Raw genomic sequence first — 21,905 nt, forward strand, 5'->3', positions numbered from 1 at the left:
GGAGGAGGTGAGCGGAGGAGTTACTGGGAAGGAGATCACCTGGGTCAGATGACATAGTTGTGAAAGATGGTGGTGGTGGTGAAGTGAGTTCAGCTATTATGTCACTTGATGTTGATGGCTGGGCCTCCTTACAAATGTCCTTTTTCTTCAGAAAGAAATCTAGTGTTCTCTACCTAGCCTTTATTGTCTTCTCAAGGTGGATTTCTCTATAACACCTGATTTCAGCCAGGATATTTTGGGCTACCCTTTAACTCTGTCCTGTGTTTGGGTCATTCTCGTAAAACATAGCAAGAGCAAGGTCAGTGTGGTGAAATGCTTCAGTTAACCTCTTGATAGACAGAATGCACTTGCAATTTATATTCAATCCACATACTCAACATTCATTCCACTCCCCCCTTAATCGAACCTCAGGAATGCGAGGTCTTAGATGCATTAATATTATTGTTACACGCTTGGTGCTATCCTTGATCTTCTCTGCACTATCACATATAGTCCATAAAGTAGGGTCACCAAGTCCAGGGCACATCTCTTTCATAAAGTTTGAGTACATCCTTTTTAACCTCAGTGGTGATGGCCTTATGCTTCTTAGCATCACTGGTACCAGGAGAACATAAAAGATGCTTTAATGGCATAATGCCGCACAAAATGCTGTAGCACTCCATGTCTATAGCTGTATCTTCTCCATGCATGTACCTGCTTTTCACACGATTCTAGCACACTGATACACTGCCAGCCCAGTGATGATCACTATATCATTCTAAAAATGACATAAATCAAATCTACATAAATTAAGAGGTCCCTGTAATGGGAATGGTTGTTATCAATGAAGGTAATGGTATGGTTATCATCTTGCAGGAAATAACCTACAGGAATAGATTTAAGAAAGATTTGGGAGTTGACACTGCCCTTAATCTGCCATCAGAGTCCCACCTCAGGAGCACAGTTAAGGAGACCAACTGTACTCGCAAATATTATAATTGCATTCAGGGTCATGTACAATAAAATACTGAGGAAACTGTTCACATACATAAGGCCAAAACTAGAATATGATTCTTATGTTTGGTCACTGCACCTAAAGAAGCACAAAGAGCTAAAACAAAAGTCCATTGGAGAGCAACAAAGATGGTACCATGGAAAGGCTAGAGACTTTAGATTTGCTGCTTTAGAAGAGAGAAGAGTGAGGGGTAGCTTGATAACAGCCTTTTAAGTTTTTAAACCAAAACACATTGATGATGTTGAATGAACTGTTCTTCAAAAGATGTAGGGATGGAAATGACATGAAATTAAGCCAAAACTGAATTAAGATGTGCAAAGGTACTTTTACAGTATAGAAGTAGTGGACGAATGACTGTAGACATGGTTAGTGCAGACAGCGTACACAAATTTAAGAAGTAACATGATATGAATGTTCAGTAGTTAGAACCCCATGTACAGTACAAATAGATGACAGGTATGTAGTAATTACATGTAGAATCATCCAACCTGTTGAGTATCCAAACCCTGTGAAACCTTTCTAGTTTAGCAACACTTATCATCTCATTGTACCTGTACTTATACTATACAATTAATGACATTATTTAGTTATTCATATTTTTGTTATTTCCATTGTTTTGTGTACTTTTTTTCTTTTAAGAATACACAAATTTCATTCCCACCAAGACATGTTTGAAAAACTGTCACTCATAATTTTGGTAACTGATAGGAAATGGAAGTGATTCAGGGAAATTCATGTTGCTTTCACTAAGATTTGCAACTCTCTCTTCCTGTATTAAAACCATTCAAGTGAAAGTCTTACAGGAACACAGAATTGTTTTTAAAGTAAATGATAATCATGAGAGACATAAAATTAAGAGTCTGATTAGTTGCTATAATTCACTGATTAGACATGAGAATAATAAGTTTTGAAAAAAAGGAGAATGAAAATTTTTGTAGAAAAAGTAAAATTTTTCCCAAGAGGTGATGGTATTTCTCTTCAGGGTTAGTGTGTCACACAAGCCATGAGAGAAATATTTTGGAACTCTTGGATTAGAACCTTTTAACCCCTCATCTCACAGTTGATGACATTGCCTCTTACTCTTCATTAACTACTTTCCAGGCATTTTATGCATGACCCTTTAACCAATCAACAACCCACACTCGGCAATGATGTCGTCTCCAGGCCGTCAGCAGAAAGGTACAATATTATATCTCAGTCATATCTCAGTCACCATGGCAGCTGTAGCTTCCAGCTTCTGTCAGGCCTGCTTCTTCCATCCTGATATGGATAAGTATCTCTGTCTGACTTTTATGATATTTATGATATTTTGAATTTTTTAGAAACACTTATCACAACACATGCACAATATGAGACATGTACTCAGGGTTTAGTATTTTGTTAGGTGCTTGTGTAGGCCATGTTTCTACTTTCTTCTCTTCTACTGTCCACTTAGGCCTGATTTACTTGGATGCTTTTCTTTCTGATGAAGGTTTTCAGTGTAAAGATCCTTTACATGGAGAATACACAGAGGCAGGACTAAGGTGTTGTCCCAGGAAAATGGACTCTGCTCTGACAAGCAGGAAATGGACTCTCTTTTGTGACAAGCAAGAAATGCAGTTTTTTTATGACAAGCAGGGATTTTGACGGACTCTCTTTAGTGACAAGCAAGGAATGCCGTTTTTTTTATGACAAGCAGGGATTTTGACTGTGTTCTCTGAAAAAAAGGGAGATGGATTGTGTTGTGTGCTACCAAGGGTTAAGCATCAATCAGTCAAGCCTCCACTGTTAGAGTTTTGTCCCCCTTAACCTTGATAGGCATTTCATTTGACAGGAGGCCCATAGTTTGATTCTAAGGCAAGTGTTTTTTCTGCTTCACTCCATCATACCGTATTATTATATGATGTTGTATAATAGTTAAACACACGTTGTGTATCAGTTTCATAAAGAATGAGAGCAAAGTATTCTAGTAGCAAACATTGTAAACACAAGATATAAAAGAAAACAAAGGGAAGATATCTTACCCTCCCACTTACCTAGGGCTCACAAGTGAGGCAGTTGTAACCACAGATTTCACCAAGAAGAACCATGGTTGCTAGCAGGAACCCTAGACTCATGATGTAAAATGCTCCCTGTGTTGTAGGGGAAGTAAGGACAATGTATGATAATGGATTTTATTAATGACTATACTGTAGTGTTTGTGGTGGAACCGGGGAAAGTAATTGGTCAACAGCTGATGATGAGCCAACGACGTGATGTGTTTATATGTGAAGGTTTGCTGCTTTCATCCTAAAACATGCTAGAGGGAAACTTTTTCAGGGGTATTTTGTGTATAGCTACTTTGATCCTAAAATATGGTGGAGGGAAACTTGTTGAAGAGTATTTATGTGTATATGGGAGACAGTTGCATAAATGAGTTTCATCAGGGTGAGGTATCGAAGTGAGATATACCTGAAAGAGAGGCCACTAGAGATATCTGAAGGTAAGGGTTGTCTGATGCTTAAAAAATACGTTTGCATAGAGGAATAATACCAAGGACAAAGCTGCTAATGGAAGAGATACTTAAAGAAGCATTACATGAGGAAGAGCTGCCCAAGCATCACCAAAATGAATAGCTGTAAAATGAGTTATCTGAGATTGGCAAAGAACAGTTACTTGAGGGAGATTAACTGGAGACTATATACCTTAAACAAACTGACTGTGCAGTGTTCTGAGAACTGCCCATATGAAAATTATTCTAAGGGTCATTTTCCTGTATGAACGTTCCTCAAGAGTGAGATATCCAAGTGATTAGTGCAAAAGTAAAGCTTATCCATTCACATAAGAGAAAGCTACATAAGAATTACCTGATTTACAATTATTTGAGGGTTGCTTAAAGGGCTGTTACTTAGCACTTACATAGTGGGAAGTTATCTAAGTAATAGTCACCAAAGGAAGACTTTTGAAGAGTTAACCAAAAGCTAATGGAAAGTATTCAGGGATTTAATTACAGAAGACTTTCAAGAGTTAGATAATTGTGAGTTACCTGGGGATGAATTAGTAAGAAGTTATTAAAGAAAGAATTGTTCAGGGGATAGTTATCTGAGAGTATTGGTCCGGGAAGAGTTACCCAAAAGACAGTTATTTGAGGCATACTTTCCTTAGAAGTAATTTCTGAGGTTGAATCACCTAAAACATAATCACTTAAAACCTACAGCGAGATTTTGCCTTGTAAATGACTACTTGGGAGAGTTGCCTAAGAGATAATTACATGAGACATATACGAGATAATTACTGAAGGGCTGCTCGAGAGATGTCTTCAAGGAAGAGCTTCCTGTGAAATGATTACTTCACAGAAAATTACTAAAGGGAGGGTTACTTAAGAGATAATTTCTTGAGTTTACATGAGGTAATTACTTAAGGAAGACACCTAAGCAAGAGTTACCTGAGGGTTACCTAACTGAAACCACCTGGAGGTTCTCATAAGAAGAGAGAGGATGGCATACCTGCAGGTGGTGAAGGGTGATGGCTTCTGGTGCCCTGAGTCTGGTCTTGTGACCCTCAGAACCACTGGCCCTAGGTACCTTGGTAACCTGGTCTTGGGTCCACTTGTCCACCAGGCCCAACTCGGTCATCCTGATCAACCTGGCAAAAGGATCATAAGAGAGTTGAGCATTGATGGTGAAAACACAAAAGAATGTGATCCATCTGGCCTGGAGTAACCTAAGACAATGAGGAAGTGGAAATGAAGACACTAGAAGGACATGCTTTGTCTAGCTTAAGGAAACTACACAATAAGGGTCTAGACGTTCAGCCACTGGTAGTATATGATTCATCTTGAGTAGGACAACATAAGATAATGCGAGGAATGTATGTGAAGATGTAGGGAGGAAATTATTTGCCGTAGGGTATTAGAAATGGACATGTAGGAAGGACATGAACCAGTGATCGAGAGTTGCAAGTATCATAAGGAAACTGAAGTTAAAGGAGGAACAGGAGATGAAGCTAAAACAAAGGGAGCCTTCAGTCAATTAGGACAAATATCTGAGAAGGAACTGATGATGTAAATGGAATTAAAAGTTGAGATACAGCTAGTGTAGTAATCATTTAACAAAGGATCAATTCAAGAGAGAGATAGGTATATAATATGTATATACATATGTACATACATACGTCCACACACGCAAATATACATACCTACACAGCTTTCCATGGTTTACCCCAGACGCTTCACATGCCCTGATTCAATCCACTGACAGCACGTCAACCCCGGTATACCACATCGATCCAATTCACTCTATTCCTTGCCCTCCTTTCACCCTCCTGCATGTTCAGGCCCCGATCACACAAAATCTTTTTCACTCCATCTTTCCACCTCCAATTTGGTCTCCCACTTCTCCTCGTTCCCTCCACCTCCGACACATATATCCTCTTGGTCAATCTTTCCTCACTCATTCTCTCCATGTGTCCAAACCATTTCAAAACACCCTCTTCTGCTCTCTCAACCACACTCTTTTTATTTCCACACATCTCTCTCACCCTTACGTTACTTACTCGATCAAACCACCTCACACCACACATTGTCTTCAAACATCTCATTTCCAGCACATCCATCCTCCTGCGCACAACTCTATCCATAGCCCACACCTCGCAACCTACAACACTGTTGGAACCACTATTCCTTCAAACCTACCCATTTTTGCTTTCCGAGATAATGTTCTCGACTTCCACACATTCTTCAAGGCTCCCAGGATTTTTGCCCCCTCCCCCACCCTATGATCCACTTCCGCTTCCATGGTTCCATCCGCTGCCAGATCCACTCCCAGATATCTAAAACACTTCACTTCCTCCAGTTTTTCTCCATTCAAACTTACCTTCCAAATGACCCTACTGTACCTAATAACCTTGCTCTTATTCACATTTACTCTCAACTTTCTTCTTTCACACACTTTACCAAACTCAGTCACCAGCTTCTGCAGTTTCTCATATGAATCAGCCACCAGCACTGTATCATCAGCGAACAACAACTGACTCACTTCCCAAGCTCTCTCATCCACAACAGACTGCATACTTGCCTGTCTTTCCAAAACTCTTGCATTCACCTCCCTAACAACCCCGTCCATAAACAAATTAAACAACCATGGAGACATCACACACCCCTGCCGCAAACCTACATTCACTGAGAACCAGTCTCTTTCCTCTCTTCCTACACGTACACATGCCTTACATCCTCGATAAAAACTTTTCACTGCTTCTAACAACTTGCCTCCCACACATTCTTAATACCTTCCACAGAGCATCTCTATCAACTCCATCATATGCCTTCTCCAGATCCATAAATGCTACACACAAATCCATTTGCTTTTCTAAGTATTTCTCACATACATTCTTCGAAGCAAACGCCTGATCCACACATCCTTTACCACTTCTGAAACCACACTGCTCTTCCCCAATCTGATGCTCTGTACATGCCTTCACCCTCTCAATCAATACCCTCCCATATAATTTCCCAGGAATACTCAACAAACTTATACCTCTGTAATTTGAGCGCTCACCTTTGTCCCCTTTGCCTTTGTACAATGGCACTATGCAAGCATTCCGCCAATCCTCAGGCACCTCACAATGAATCATACATACATTAAATAACCTCACCAACCAGTCAACAATACAGTCACCCCCTTTTTTAATAAATTCCACTGCAATCCCATCCAAACCTGCTGCCTTGCCGGCTTTCATCTTCTGCAAAGCCTTTACTACCTCTTCTCTGTTTACCAAATCATTTTCCCCAACCCTCTCACTTTGCACACCACCTCGACCAAAACACCCTATATCTGCCACTCTGTCATCAAACACATTCAACAAACCTTCAAAATACTCTCCATCTCCTTCTCACATCACCACTACTTTTTATCACCTCCCCATTTGCCCCCTTCATTGAAGTTCCCATTTGTTCCCTTGTCTTACGCACTTTATTTACCTCCTTCCAAAACATCTTTTTATTCTCCCTAAAATTTAATGATACATTCTCACCCCAACTCTCATTTGCCCTCTTTTTCACCTCTTGCACCTTTCTCTTGACCTGCCTCTTTTTTTTATACATCTCCCACTCATTGCATTATTTCCCTGCAAAAATCGTCCAAATGCTTCTCTCTTCTCTTTCACTAATAATCTTACTTCTTCAGCCCACCACTCACTACCCTTTCTATTATATGTAGTCAGCATTTGAGCATTTTTTGTGTAGCAATAGTCTTTGTGTTGCATCCCCAATGCAAACATCTAAAATTCTTACAAGTCACCTGAAGTCCTTGCAAAGTAATCAGAAGCCTTGCATGCTCAGGACCCAATAAAAACTGTTTAGTAGGAATTAAAAGTATAACCTTGAAGACCTAAAATGAAATATGATCTTATTTTTGGATGAAATGGGTATTAAAGATTGGTACAATAGACATGAACAGGTCACTAGTGGAAAGCCCAGGAACTTACATCTTTTCAAAGTTCCTCTTGTAGGGTGCACCAGAGCGGCAAACAATTGCATAACCTTGAGGATACATGGTCTGCCGTGCCAGATAGAACTTATGTCGACCTCGGATGGTGGCACGGATAAGCGAGCCTAGCCTCGCATTCACAAATACCCGCTTACCCTCGAGGACCTGCCATAGGGGAGCATAGTTTATCTTTCAGGGCCCAACTTGGAGAGAACAGACATTATCGTGATTCAAAACCTGCCTTAACGAAGGGGACATGAAGTTTGAAATTAATTTTCAGAACCTGTCTTACACAAGGGGACTCAGAGTTTACTTTCAGGGCCTGTCTTATATAAGGGGACACTACTTACTCTTGCACAAGGAGACATGCAGTTTACCTTCCAGAACATGTCATACAGAAGGTGATAAGGAGCTTAACTTCCAGAACCTGTCATGCTAAAGAGGACTGGATTCTTACCTTACAGAACCTGTATTACAGAAGGGGACATAGTACTTACCTTCTTTCAGACCCTGTCTTACAGAAGGGGATGCAGTACTTACCTTTCAGAACCTGTATTACAGAAGGGAACATAATACCTTCCAGAACCAGTGTTACAGGAGGAAACATGGAGTTTACCTTCCAAAAAATATCTTACAGAAGCAAACATGGAGCTTACTTGCCCACCTTATACAGGGGGTTGCAAAGTATACTTTCCAAAACATGTTTTACAGAAGGAGACACAGAGCTTACTTTCCGAGACTTGTCTCACAAAAGGGAACATGGAGTTTACTTTCCAGAACATGTCTTACAGAAAGAGATAGAGAGCTTACCTTCCAGAACCTGTCCTCCAAATGGGACATGGAGCTTACCTACCAGAACATATCTCTCAGAAGAAAAAGTGTAGCTTCATCTTCCAAAACATGCCTTACAGAAGAAGTGGAGCTTACTCTCCAACACCTGTCTTACAGTGGGGAACATGAACCCTATGTTCCAGAAAGTGTCTTTCAGAAGGGTACTCAGAACTTGTCTTTCAGAACTTCAAAAAATATATTCATCAGCATTCGGAACCTTTAAGTAATATGGGGAATGCTTGGCAAGCCACAGAGGAGGACCATCCACCACATTTAACCACCTGGCTGGCATGCCCACATTTAACCATATGAAATATATTGAGTTGAAGACAGATATACAGAGGACTGATGAACTGACAGCACAACAGTACTTCATTACATGAAAAGAGTGTCAGGAATGTGTTATAGGCATGACCACATTCAATCATATGGAATGAATTGAGGTAAAGACAGATATACAAAGAACTAACTAACTGACAGGTGTCAGAAATGTGTCGCATGGCAAGTGTCACAGAAATAATGTTATAATGAGTGCCACAATTAAGTGCTAGCAACTCTGTCCCAGTCCCAAGAAAAGTATTGCAAGAAAATTGTCACAAGGGAGCATCATGGTTGAAAGTGTTATAAGAAAAGTATAGTAGGACAATTGTTATAAACTGTCAAGAAGAAAGTAGTGCTACAGCACAAAAATTAATTGAAAAAATAGTTACAAGAACTGTTTTGTGTGTACAGCCGTAGCTTACAATCTATGACAAAAATTTCAGTAAATGTGTTTCAAGAGGGCAGAAATGTTAGTCATACTATGTGAGTTGTTTCAAAGGGTAACTCTCACAAGCTACTGATATTATTTTCCCAGTCTCATTGTTAATGGGTATTATCTTGGTAATCTCATTCGTCAGTGGCCTTACATTACCCATAGCACAAGTTAGAGGTATTATCTTGTCACTCCCTCCGGCTACTGGTGTTATCTTAGCAATATAACTCCCTCTGGCTACTTGTTTTATCTTAACAATATTACTATCTGGTACTATCATGCTACTCCCACTGGCTGTTGGTGTAGACTTGTTACTTTCACTAGTCACTGATATGTACAATAGAACTAGTTGCCACTTATAACTTGCCACTCTCCAACCTTGATACTGGTGTTATCATACTACTCTCACAGGTTACTGGTGTTATCCAGAAACTTATTAGCTGTTGATGTAATCATACCATTTTCACTGTATATATGTCTAATCCTGATACTTTCTTTTACACTCAGGTGCTATCTTGCCACTCAGCTACAGATGTTATCTTACAACCCTTATTAGCTTCTGGCATGAATATTGTTGCTTTCTTCTGTTGTCTTACCATTCTCATCAGCCACTAGTGTTCTCTAATCACTGTAATGATGTCAGTTACTTTAATGGTCTTAAAACAGTACTGGGCTTCTGGTGTTAGCTTACCATCATGACAGTCTACCAGTGCAGTATTGAAAATACCTTTCTTATGATTAACTGCTGATGTTATTGTTGTGACTAGCTGGTGTCATCTTGCAGCTCTCACTGACCTTGGGTGTTAAAAAGTTTCCTCTCCTATAATAGAAGATTTTTGTTCAGTTTCTCTTTATTTTTTTTATTTTTTGTTTTTGATTTTGTCCAGCAATTCACTATCCTTAACCTTGACCTTCAACCCAACCCAAATTGATCTAGACAAATGTTAATTGTGTCATAAATGGTACTTGAATGGGTTGGGTCAGAAAGGTCAGCTATGTCAATTGTGTTGTAGTCAAAGATGCATATGTCAAGGGTGAAGTGGATTAAGGTGTTTATGGGATTTGAGAGTATGTGGTGTAGTGGTTAGCATTTCTGAACATGATGCATTCATGGGCCACCCAGGGTTAAGCACGTATGTCAAACCTGGTTGCGGCTATCACTTTGTAGTCTACCCAGCTGTATATCCATCCACCTCATGGGTTTGGTTCATCGTGATAAAATGAGTATATTAGCAAGGTAGCGTTAAGAACAGAGGATGGGCCTTTGAGGGAATATCCTCACCTGGCCCCCTTCTCTGTTCCTTCTTTTGGAAAATTAGAAAAAAGAGAGAGAGAGAGAGAGAGAGAGAGAGAGAGAGAGAGAGAGAGAGAGAGAGAGAGAGAGAGAGAGGGGGGGGGGGGGGGGGAGGATTTCCAGCTACCCGCTCCCTCCCCTTTTAGTCGCCTTCTACGACACGCAGGGAATATGTGGGAAGTATTCTTTCTCCCCTATCCCCATGGATATATATATATATATATAGAGGTATAAGTTTGTTGAGTATTCCTGGTAAATTATATGGGAGGGTATTGATTGAGAGGGTGAAGGCATGTACAGAGCACCAGATTGGGGAAGAGCAGTGTGGTTTCAGAAGTGGTAGAGGATGTGTGGATCAGGTGTTTGCTTTGAAGAATGTATGTGAGAAATACTTAGAAAAGCAAATGGATTTGTATGTAGCATTTATGGATCTGGAGAAGGCATATGATAGAGTTGATAGAGATGCTCTGTGGAAGGTATTAAGAATATATGGTGTGGGAGGCAAGTTGTTAGAAGCAGTGAAAAGTTTTTATCGAGGATGTAAGGCATGTGTACGTGTAGGAAGAGAGGAAAGTGATTGGTTCTCAGTGAATGTAGGTTTGCGGCAGGGGTGTGTGATGTCTCCATGGTTGTTTAATTTGTTTATGGATGGGGTTGTTAGGGAGGTAAATGCAAGAGTTTTGGAAAGAGGGGCAAGTATGAAGTCTGTTGGGGATGAGAGAGCTTGGGAAGTGAGTCAGTTGTTGTTCGCTGATGATACAGCGCTGGTGGCGGATTCATGTGAGAAACTGCAGAAGCTGGTGACGGAGTTTGGTAAAGTGTGTGGAAGAAGAGAGTTAAGAGTAAATGTGAATAAGAGCAAGGTTATTAGGTACAGTAGGGTTGAGGGTCAATTCAATTGGGAGGTGAGTTTGAATGGTGAAAAACTGGAGGAAGTGAAGTGTTTTAGATATCTGGGAGTGGATCTGTCAGCGGATGGAACCATGGAAGCGGAAGTGGATCATAGGGTGGGGGAGGGGGCGAAAATTTTGGGAGCCTTGAAAAATGTGTGGAAGTCGAGAACATTATCCCGGAAAGCAAAAATGGGTATGTTTGAGGGAATAGTAGTTCCAACAATGTTGTATGGTTGCGAGGCGTGGGCTATGGATAGAGTTGTGCGCAGGAGGATGGATGTGCTGGAAATGAGATGTTTGAGGACAATGTGTGGTGTGAGGTGGTTTGATCGAGTAAGTAACGTAGGGGTAAGAGAGATGTGTGGAAATAAAAAGAGCGTGGTTGAATATATATATATATATATATATATATATATATATATATATATATATATATATTTGGGTGTGTGTGTTATATATTATTTTATACTTGAGCGCCGTTTCCCACATAAGCAAGGTAGCGCCAGGAAACAGACAAAGAATGTCCCATCCACTCATATGTACATATATGTACATAAACGCCCTTACATGCACATATCCATACATATCCTCATACATGTCAACATATACATACATACACATACACAAACATATACGTATATACACATATACATATTCATACTTGCTTGCCTTCATCCATTCCTGTCACTACCCCATCCCACAGGAAACAGCATAGCTACCCCTTGCTTCAGCCAGTTAGCACCAGGAAAATAGACAAAAAAGGCCACATTCATTCACACTCAGTCTCTGTCTTTCATGTGTAATGCACCAAAACCACAGCTCCCTATCCACATCCAGGCTCCATAGACATTTCCATGATTTACCCCAGACACTTCACATGCCCTGGTTTAATCCATTGACAGTGTAAATGAGCTGGCCTTGATTAGGCTTCCATTGCCCATGCCGTCTCAGCTGACAGAAAAAATAAGATGTATTTTGTGTTGTCTTCCTTGATAGTGAATATGGTGATTTGTGATATTATCATACAACCCATACTGTCTGCTTTCCAGGTTACCAGTAGTATCTTACAATGTGCACTTGCACTGAATTGCCACTTTTCAGGTTACTTGTTATATTAGGTACATCTACTGGTCATGTGACACATAATTGTGTTTGATTACCACTTCCCAGGTTATCAGTGTTATCTTGCTGCAAATCCTTGTGTTATGTTACAACCAAGGCAGTTGATGTTATCACTGGATGTTTTCTTACCATATCCATAGCATCGTCGATGGTGTAGCTAAAGCTGGAGCTGGGGTCATGAGCCTTCCACACCTGGTGGAAGATGCCCGAACTAGCCGCCTATAGGAGGAAACTATTTATTTCACTTCATAGATCAAAGAGATTCCACAGAACTATATGTTTCTCTTTAGAAATTAATTATCTACATCAGTTAGATTGAAATATGGCACAGAATTATCTGACTGATTGATACAATGACTTGTGCTTAGAGGTAAGCTTAAGTAAAGTATCCATTTGCATTGTGAAAATAAACATCTTTCCATTAAGTTAGGTACTTTTAGATTTAGAGCACTTCCCAGGCATTCTCCACTCATTTTAGTACTTCTAGGCTACTCCCTCAGTCTCTTTTGAAAATTTTTACCCCCTGAACTTTCCAGATGGTTCATAAAGTTAGCTTAATTTCCAATGCAAGCACCCAGTTTGGTGTATAGTGGTTTCTTGCAAACATTACACACATTCATCAACTAAGAGTGTATTGTGTTGTCAAATGATGGAGGCTTTGACACCCCTAATACTGCAGTTTGAAATAGTCTGAAGGGTTAGGTTGTGCTGGGTTGGGCATCTATCTTGACCAACAGCTTCTCGTCCTTTGTATCCCTTGACCCTTATTGCTTACCCTTCCCTGTATGCTTTCAAATTTTGTGCCTTGAAACTTGTTTGTCCCTGAACACTGTTTTTCCTCTGTCCCTGAAATCTTATTTAAACCCTTTTTGTCCTTGAGCCTTGTATTAACCCCTGTCTCTTCCTGAGCTCACACTGTCAGCCCCTACTCATCCTTACCTTAAAGAGGAACTCGTTGCTGCTGCCAACAAGGAAGAGAGGAACATAGCCATCTTGTGTGGCCTCCAGCAGGTCATTAAGGGAGTCGATGGGCTGCTCAAAGGATGGGATAGCCAGGTAGGCTGTCAGCGTCCCTGAGTAGATGGCTGAGGGCGAGAAGTATTTGGTGCTTATGTCCAGCCTGGAGGCTGACTGGGACTGAGACACTAACTAAAATCAGATGGAAGTAATCAGGTGAAGAGAGGATGTGGTGCAAATTTCTAACATTAGTAACAGTAACTTTGGTCACAATGACAGTGTTGTTATTGCTGTAACGGACTCAAGAACAATGAACGAATAGCAAGGAAGCAGAATGATTTACAGAGAAAGCCAAATATTTACATGCATTTTTGCATCATCTAAGAATGGGAATCAGCATTGCCTCACCATATATAATGTTGCAGAAGATATACCAAAGAAAAAATAATATCCTCAGAGACCATCTGTTGACCTGGATCATATTCTCTTGCCGCAGCAAACTACCATACATGTTGAAGGCAGACTCCTGAAGTGATATATGTGCTACTTTTGTCTTCAGGCTGTAGAGGTCTAGTTTGTCCCTATGTTCTGAGATGGAGCGTAAGACAGCTGCCACAACCCACACGATGGGACCCATAAGTCCAGTACTGGCCGCCAGTAGACCCCAAATCTGCCAGGAGCCAAAGGGAGACCTCACAAATCACAGTTTCCCATGTATTATGGAGGGGTATATAATTGTCTATGGATGAACTCAAATGAGACCCCAGCAGTTATTTACAAGATAAGATAAAGATATAAGAGTTAAGGAAAGAATTCATACATCCATAGATAAAAGAATTGTTTAAAACTGTCATGAGCTGGTGTAAAGAGCAAGAAAGATGGGTTGGTCATTAGATATTTCAAGTGCTGTGTAGTACGGGTTGACAACCTTAAATTAGATTTATTAGCAACCTCTAAATTGCAGTGATACCAGAAATACAGGGCTAATTTTAAAGTTCCCATTAAGTCTGAATAATAGGTAAGAACTTATCAGGAAAGTTCTAAAGCATTATAACCATTGTGCTCAGTGGAGTGTTAAACAAACTTTCACATATTAGCATATTATGTATATCTTGATGCAGTTGATATATTTTTCCTCCTAATAGAATAACTCCACTCAAACAGAGCCTGAAATTCAGGTGAATTTGGATTTGAGACATTCCTTGGAGTTGAAGTTTAATTGCATTTAACATTTTGATTTGCAAGTGACCAGTTCTGTTTACAGCCAATTCTTGCTGTATGAAACACAAGGAAATGTAATAAGCATCAAAATAATCGTTCCATCTTTCATTTTTACATTTAAACATCCATTAGGCTCTTTCATGATCAAACAAACACCTGGAGCTTGACCCTGTTGGTGTAGGAGGGGACTGGCAAGCCAGCCTGGAGAACACCTACCAATGGGCTGAAGGGATAGAAGATGGCGAAAGCTCTACTTTTTGGTGCAGGCGCTCTTGACACCAAGATGGTCGACTCTAAGAAGTATGGCAGAGTGAAGTCTACCACCCTCTCCCGGGATGCTGTTTGAAGGAGACATGCATCAGGGTGTGGTGAGGGAGGAGTAGTATTGAGAGGGGAGGCCAGATGTTGGGTGAATGGCAGAGACTAGGGGTTAGGAGAGTAAAGAGAGAGGCCAGGTTTGCTTATAGTTAGGGAGAGGTCCAAATGTAGGATTAGTCAGGGAGGAGGACAGATGTGGAAGCAGTCACAGAGGGGACCAGATGTGAGTTGTTGGAGGGAGGGCAGATGTGGAAACAGTTAGGAAGGATGACAAATGAGGGTACGGTTTGGAAGGAGGCCAGATGTGTGATCAGGAAGGACGCCATATGTAGGATTAGTTTGGAAGTAGGACAGATGTGGGAGCAACTAGGAAGGAGGCCAGAGGGGGGAACAGTTAGAAAGGAGGCCAAATGTGGGAACAGTTGTGTATAAGGCCATGTGTGGAAGCATTTAGGAGGATGCCAAATGTGGGAGCAGACTGTTGAGGCTGATGTTGAAGTAGGCTGTTGACAACAGCTGCCCAGGAAGGTACTACCAACCTGACTGAGGTGGTGCTTGGAACCATCTTATATTTTCTTTTGTTAGAATTGCTGATCATACTTTGTCTTGTCAAAATGGGACTATTGGTCTTATCTAACATCTCCTTACAAGCACCATACACCTACGTAAACCTCTTTTATTTTCTTCTCATAAGTTCTCTTGGCATCTCCTGTCTTTACAGTTGTTGTTCAATATAATCATGATAAAGTCCAACAAATCTATGGCCCCTAGTCCCTGGCATTATGTTGTGCTAAGAATCCCTGTGTTTCCACCTGACTCTACTGCCAATGAGAGGGAGAGCTCAGGCAGTTCCCTGCACCTCAAAGCTTTGGAATTCTTTACACTCCAATGTCTTTCCCAATGACTGTGACCTGGTATATTTTAAGTGACAGGTTTTTCACTTCCTCCAAATTCGTAAGTGTTTTTCCTTGTCTCTTCTTTTTCCCATTCATTAACCTCTATATTTCAAATAGGGCCTGACCTTGATGTGGACTGTTCATGACTGGAGCCTCCAACATCAAAAAAAAAAAAAAATGCCAGATGTGTCAGTAGTTAGGCGGGAGGCCAGCTGTGATAGCAGCTTGGAAGGAGGCTAGATGTGGGAGCTTTAGGAAGGAAGCCAGTTGTGAGAGCAGTTAGGAAGGAGGCCAGATATGAGATCATTTAGGAGGTAGGCCAGAATTGAGAGCAGTTAGGAAGACCAGATGTGAGATCAGGTAGGAGGTAGGCCAGAATTGAGAGCAGTTAGGCAAGAGATCAGATGTGAGATCAGGTAGGAAGTAGGCCAGAATTGAGAGCAGTTAGGCAAAAGACCAAAGGTGAGATCAGTTAGGAGGTAGGCCAGATATGAGAGCAGTTAGGAAGGATGCCAAATTTGGAAGCACTTAGGGAGAAAGCCAGATGTGGGAACAGTAAGGGAGGAGGCTAGATGTGGGAGCAGTCAGGAATGTGATGATACCAGGTATTTATACTCTCGATGTTGTTGATGATGATGCTTGTTTCCTTGACTTGTGATGGTATCATAGTTATATGTGAGGGTGACTTGTGGAGTAGCCTTTAATGGTGACACGATAGTAACCTGTGACGGAGATGCGTTATGGAGACACATGATTCTGAATCTGCAATGGTGATACATAGTAAGCCTTGATAGTGATGTCTGATGGTGACCCATGATTCTGACTTGGTAGTGACATGTGATGGTAACCCATGATTCTAACTTGTAAAGGCGACACGTGATAGTGATTTTGTGACAGTATCAAGGCATGGCAAACCATGCCTCTTCCACGAAAGGTGATTTACCAGTGATGGTGTCTGTGAGTGGTGACCCCCATGGTAGGAACCTGAAGACCTGAAGACGATAGTGACGCTCTTGACCTACAATGATGATGGGTGACCCCGGAGCAGGGGCGATGCGTGTGTTGTGACTCACCCGTGATGGTGATCTCGTTGATAGCCAGGTGGGCCTGGTGACTGGCCACCATACCTATGATACCCGTGATGGCCCCATCCGGTTGAGGGCCACCCCACTGCCCATCAGACGGCTCCTTAACTGTGTACCTTGGAGAGAAGAGTCATCATACAACTCCCGTGTCGAGATGATCCATATTTAACCAGATTTCGTCATACATCATATGATTGAATGAATGAATAATCAGATGTTCAGTTAGACCTGAATCGTCTCGTCTCGTGGAGTTGTTATACCTCTTTCTATATAATGATTTAGGAGCTAACCATGAGGAAGAGAGAATGGAAAACCATCGCATATCTAGAAGAGGCTGATGAGACAAGAGAAGTACATCTTGAAAGCAACAGAGTATAGGTTTGGTTTAGGTTATGGAATATTTTGTACACGTTATATAAAGAATGAGGGAATCTTTTAATGCTGAATTTATTTGAGTCTCGAAGGAGAGTAGAACATGCAGAAGGAAGTATGTGGAGGTATAATTTTTTTCTATTGTCAGTGAGAGGGAGTTAGGCGAAGTCATGTTGCTCTGTTGTAGACGGTATGGTGACAAGTAAATGGCGTAATGACCGCATTAGACGGTGACTGTAGTAGACGGTGGGGTGACAGGAGCAGACAGGTGTTTCACGGGAGACTCCCATCCTTACGTGAAGTTGAGGGAGCTGCTGAGGGCGTCCAGGACGCTGACGTCCAGGCCAGAGTCGGCGACGGCTCCGCCATCGGGCAGGTACCGCAGACCGAAGAAGGGCCAGTTGTTGAGCACGGCTGCTACCAGCTGGCGTCCCCTAAAGTCCTGGTAGAAGCGATTCAGGTCCGGGAACAGCCAGCCGTCCAGGGACACGTCATCCTGATCCTCATCTTCAGCCCTCCATGCCCCACGACGCTCAAACCTACCGTGAATGGGAACGAACTGGAACATTCATTGTATAACACACACTCATACGATGTTATAATACTCACACTGCTCTTCACATCACGTTCTAAGTTTGCTGAGATCAGTAAGAAAGTTTTATTGAGTTGCGCCGTGGCGCTACACATTGTCACTGGCACGAGACTATTCCTCTCTCTCTCAGGCGAAGGAAATGAAGAATAATCAGGTGTCTAGGCAGAGCTACCGCCAAGAAACTCCTCACCGTCGCTAAAACTTTTAATGAGTCTGTGGTAACCTTCTCAAACGGCAGCTGAAGCAAAGGGAAGAGGTAGATGCGATAGCCTTCTCAAACGACGGTAGTCATTTTAGGATAGTGGTAATACCCGATATGTCTGACTCGCATATCCAAATAGCATCTTCCACATTAGCTCGCGGCTGCTGCAGGTTGCTCACGAGAGGACAAGAACACCACTTAGGAAAGGTGAGAACACAATAAGCTGAGGATAAAATGAGCCTAGCTGACTGTAGTTTTGGAGCAATATGACAAAGAATCGAAGCCTCAGCCTGTAGTTAGCCTAACGGCTCTATTTGATTGTCCTTACGCCCAGATGTTACACAACTAAGGAGACATACACAGGCCTTCAGGGGGCATCGAACCGGTTACAAGATTTGTCATGACTTTCGTCACAATGCAACAGGATGGCCAAGCTGCAGAGTCTCCTTGCAGGCGCTGAATTACAGCAGTGTGGAGAAGCCTTTCAACAGACTTCAAGCTGTGATTTAGATCTACTTACTGGATAGTGTCGCTCGGGTCGATGTACGACGACCAGACGACGTGATGGCGAACATCGGCCAAGTCTCGGACGAACAGCGTCACCTGCAAGGTTCCCACACAAGTCAGTCACGTCCCGCCACCTCAGTGAGCACCGCCCACACGGAGCAGTGATCCCTCTCTTCGGAGGTATTCAGGGAACATCTTCAGGCTTAACATAAAAGGTTAAACGACAATATGTAAAATTCAGCGTACATGTTACGTTCGCTGAGTATTACTTTGACCAACTGTAGAGCACAGATCTATACACACACCGATAAAGGACTAAAAAAAAAAATGTAATGAGCCATTACGATGATATTCACCCTTGATTAGTTATCTCCCCCCCCTCCCCCGTACCTCGTCCCATGTATAAGAGGTCACGGCACTCTGACTCACGAGTGTAGAGGCCGTAGCAAACCACAGCCTTAGATGAGGTCACATCACCATGACCTTTGTGTAAAAGTCAGAGCACCCTGACCCGTGAGTAAGGTCAAAGAGACCTGGTCTGTGCAGTGTGTATGTAGCTCTGACTTTGTGTATGTGTGTAGGGAAGTCCCGAGAGCTCTCTCTGACCTGACCTGTGTGCCTTCCCTGAGGACGTGACCCAAGGCTGGCATGAGGTCACCACCCTCCAGCGCAACCACCCACTGCAGCGTTGAGGACTCCAGCGAACGTTCCCGCACCTGCAGGAGTGAGGAAAGTTACGAGATTAAGAAGTCATGGGTCAAGGTTATGAGGTAATCAAATGGATCAAGGTCATCTCAATTATTGAGGAACAAAGATGTACACCAAATGATACGAAGATGAGTTTAAACCATCTAAGGTTTACCGACCTGCTGAATGCTGTTCGATCGAATGGATACCAACAGTTACAGGGTTATTCATTTTTCATGTCTACCCTGATGAGAAACATACTTGAGTACAAAAGTTGTTCCTTTGGTTTTCCTTGTGTGGTTAAGTTCGTCCAGTCTATGCCTCTCGCAGATTCGGGTTTTCTGACGGCCTGTCTTTGGAGTGAGAGTTGATACTGTGTAATTATACGTATTTTGTTACTTAGGTCTTATCCTGAGTTGGGATCTCTATACTGTTAAAGATTCTCCAGACTTTATCCTGGCACGGGACTGTCTCCCCCACTTTTTTTTCTAGCTGAGACGGCATGAACAACTGAGGACCTAATCAAGGACCTAGCCTGAACCATACACCAATTTCGAAAATCAACCAACCCCTAAGGATGGATGAACAGTTGGGTTGATTGTGGACCGACTGCCATAACCAGGATTCGAACCTGGGCGGGGCACGTAGATGCGTCACGGTCAAGAACGCTAACCGTTATACCACGAAAGTCCATTGATTGCACTATTGATTCATTGTGGATGGTTGGTAGGCTGGTTTGCTACTTGGGTTTTAAGGCTGTGAGGATAATTGGGGCTATCATCATCAGATTTAAGGAGCAAGTCGAAAGACCTTAAACAATGTCATCAAAACGTTCAACTTATTTGTAAGATCTTGTGTGCTCTCACTGTATACTTCGCTCTTGGCTTTCTTTATATTTCCTTACAAATAAGTTGTTGAACAAATTATACGAAGAGATGCTGTAAGAACTAAACTTGTTCTCCCTAAGCAAGAGCCGCTTTCGGGGCAAATAAATAGAATGCTTTAATTGAAAATACGTGAAGTATTCAACAACGTTGATATTGAAAATTTCTTGACAATAGCACCAACGCTACCGATGAGAGGAAATGGACGAAAACTTAGAGGTCACAGAGTTAATCTGGACTGTACGAAATAATTCATCACCACCGCCCTCGTTGATGCATAGAGTAATATTACAAGGCTGTCAGCAAATATAAATTACTGCAAACTACGCTGTGTAACAACAATTGTGATGGACATTTTTGTACAATTATGTTCAAAGATTTATCATGGATACAGAAATTACAGACTGAAATAGTTGCGGAGGGAAACGACAGGTAGAATCCTTACCATTTTGAAAATCTCGAGAGTGCGTTGCGAGGAACAGAAGAGCATCGCGTGGCGCGTCGTCCCGAGGTGGTTGGTGGCGCGCAGGGCCGCCTCCAGAATGTCGAGCTTGGAGTGGCAGGGAATGACCACCGTCCCCACCCACGCCCTCCAGGACTCCCTCACCGCCGCCGTCGACCCTGGCCAGGAGGTGATGCGGCTTTGAGATGAGGTTTTTCATATATATCTGTGTAAAGCTCTTGACACCTTGTTCCCTCCCACCGGGAAGCAGATTAAGAGACTGTGAAATGAGAAGAGCTGGTAAATAACAGCAAGGATATATGGCACAGTGCGTTAAGGCAACAGGAGGTGGTGGCAGGGGTTGACATACTGCCTCCCAGGGAACATTGAGCTGGAGAGATAGGAAGATACTGGCAACATAAAGCGAGGTTGAGAGAGTAAGATGAAAAAAAGGGAGAAAATGGAAATTGAGATGGCTGGATATTCTGGACGAGTGTGCATACATCCCTGCCTTACCACTGAGCGTTGCACAGGCCGCGTTGTTATAGGATAGCGTGTACCACGTTCAAACCACTTGCCAGACAAGTACTTTGCCCAGACCTTCCTTAAGGGCTGTACAAGGGAATGACCGGCCATGCAACACACCTGGCCACTCGTGGTCGATGACGAGGTATAGGTAGCTGGGCGAGATCGCCTTCACCAGGAACTCGGCTAACTTGACGGACCTCCCGCCGCTCTCTGCAGAGGCCACCCTGTCGCCCACTCGCCCCTCCAGCACCCGAGCCACACTGCTCCAGGGGAAAGCAGGCCATGGGAAGGTATAGATGAACAGCTGGTTTATATATATATATATATATATATATATATATACACACACACACAGAGCACAGAAACGATCTTCACGCCAGTGAACGACAGGTCTCAGAATGATCACCTGTTTACGTAAAGAGGTCGGTATGCTCTCATATTTTTTCGTCCTTGTGTCATAGTATGTCACTCTGAAAGTGTAAAGATCGTTTTTGTGCTATGTGTACATTACGTGACCCGACGCTCAGGCCTCACATAACAAGTGAGTGGATCAAACGGTATCACACTGCATGGGGCACTGAAACACTTCATGTTTTTATATATAGTGAAAAACATTTCTTACACGAACAAGTGATTCGTATAAGGCACTTCCCTGATCAGATTTGCGTCTTCACCTCTAATGCTTCCATCCTCACTCAGCCCTTCCACTGCACGCGACCCACAGTAACTAATACCTCTGGCATCATCTGAAATACGCATTGACCTAGAAATATCATTTACGGAGCGTATCCACCTCTTCTGCAGCCTACCTCTCGTTCGCTCGAACTATTCAAAAGTAATATGTCAAACCTCCTTCAGCAGCTTTGCTTTCGTAAGGCGTCAA

At 42.3% G+C, this 21,905-nt stretch overlaps 1 protein-coding gene across 1 annotated transcript; it reads right to left on the minus strand.

The window, feature by feature from the left end:
- Positions 1 to 2,094: 2,094 nt before the first annotated feature.
- LOC139752577 (probable glutamate receptor) lies at positions 2,095 to 21,613 on the minus strand. The gene is made up of 15 exons (XM_071668334.1): positions 21,534 to 21,613; positions 21,140 to 21,282; positions 20,498 to 20,673; positions 19,093 to 19,197; positions 18,495 to 18,577; positions 17,477 to 17,719; positions 16,797 to 16,924; positions 14,660 to 14,847; positions 14,456 to 14,562; positions 13,697 to 13,980; positions 13,271 to 13,416; positions 12,461 to 12,550; positions 7,436 to 7,626; positions 4,459 to 4,597; positions 2,095 to 3,105 (listed from the first exon to the last, which is right to left on the minus strand). The coding sequence occupies exons 1-15, from the start codon at positions 21,611 to 21,613 to the stop codon at positions 3,010 to 3,012; spliced, it is 2,199 nt and encodes a 732-aa protein (XP_071524435.1). The 3' UTR covers positions 2,095 to 3,009.
- Positions 21,614 to 21,905: the final 292 nt, after the last annotated feature.

The sequence above is a fragment of the Panulirus ornatus genome, chromosome 13, assembly GCF_036320965.1.
Source record: "Panulirus ornatus isolate Po-2019 chromosome 13, ASM3632096v1, whole genome shotgun sequence".
Classification (NCBI taxonomy): domain Eukaryota; kingdom Metazoa; phylum Arthropoda; class Malacostraca; order Decapoda; family Palinuridae; genus Panulirus; species Panulirus ornatus.

Bases quoted from the DNA above. Each gene is read 5' to 3' on its own strand.
- LOC139752577 (XM_071668334.1), bottom strand. From the start codon at position 21,613: ATGAAGTGTTTCAGTGCCCCATGCAGTGTGATACCGTTTGATCCACTC. The intron at 21,283-21,533 runs GTAATGTACACA...CCCCTGGAGCAG, and splicing joins AGGCCTGAGCGTCGGGTCAC to TGTGGCTCGGGTGCTGGAGG. The intron at 16,925-17,476 runs GTAAGGATGGGA...CTTCTCTCCAAG, and splicing joins AGCAGCTCCCTCAACTTCAC to GTACACAGTTAAGGAGCCGT.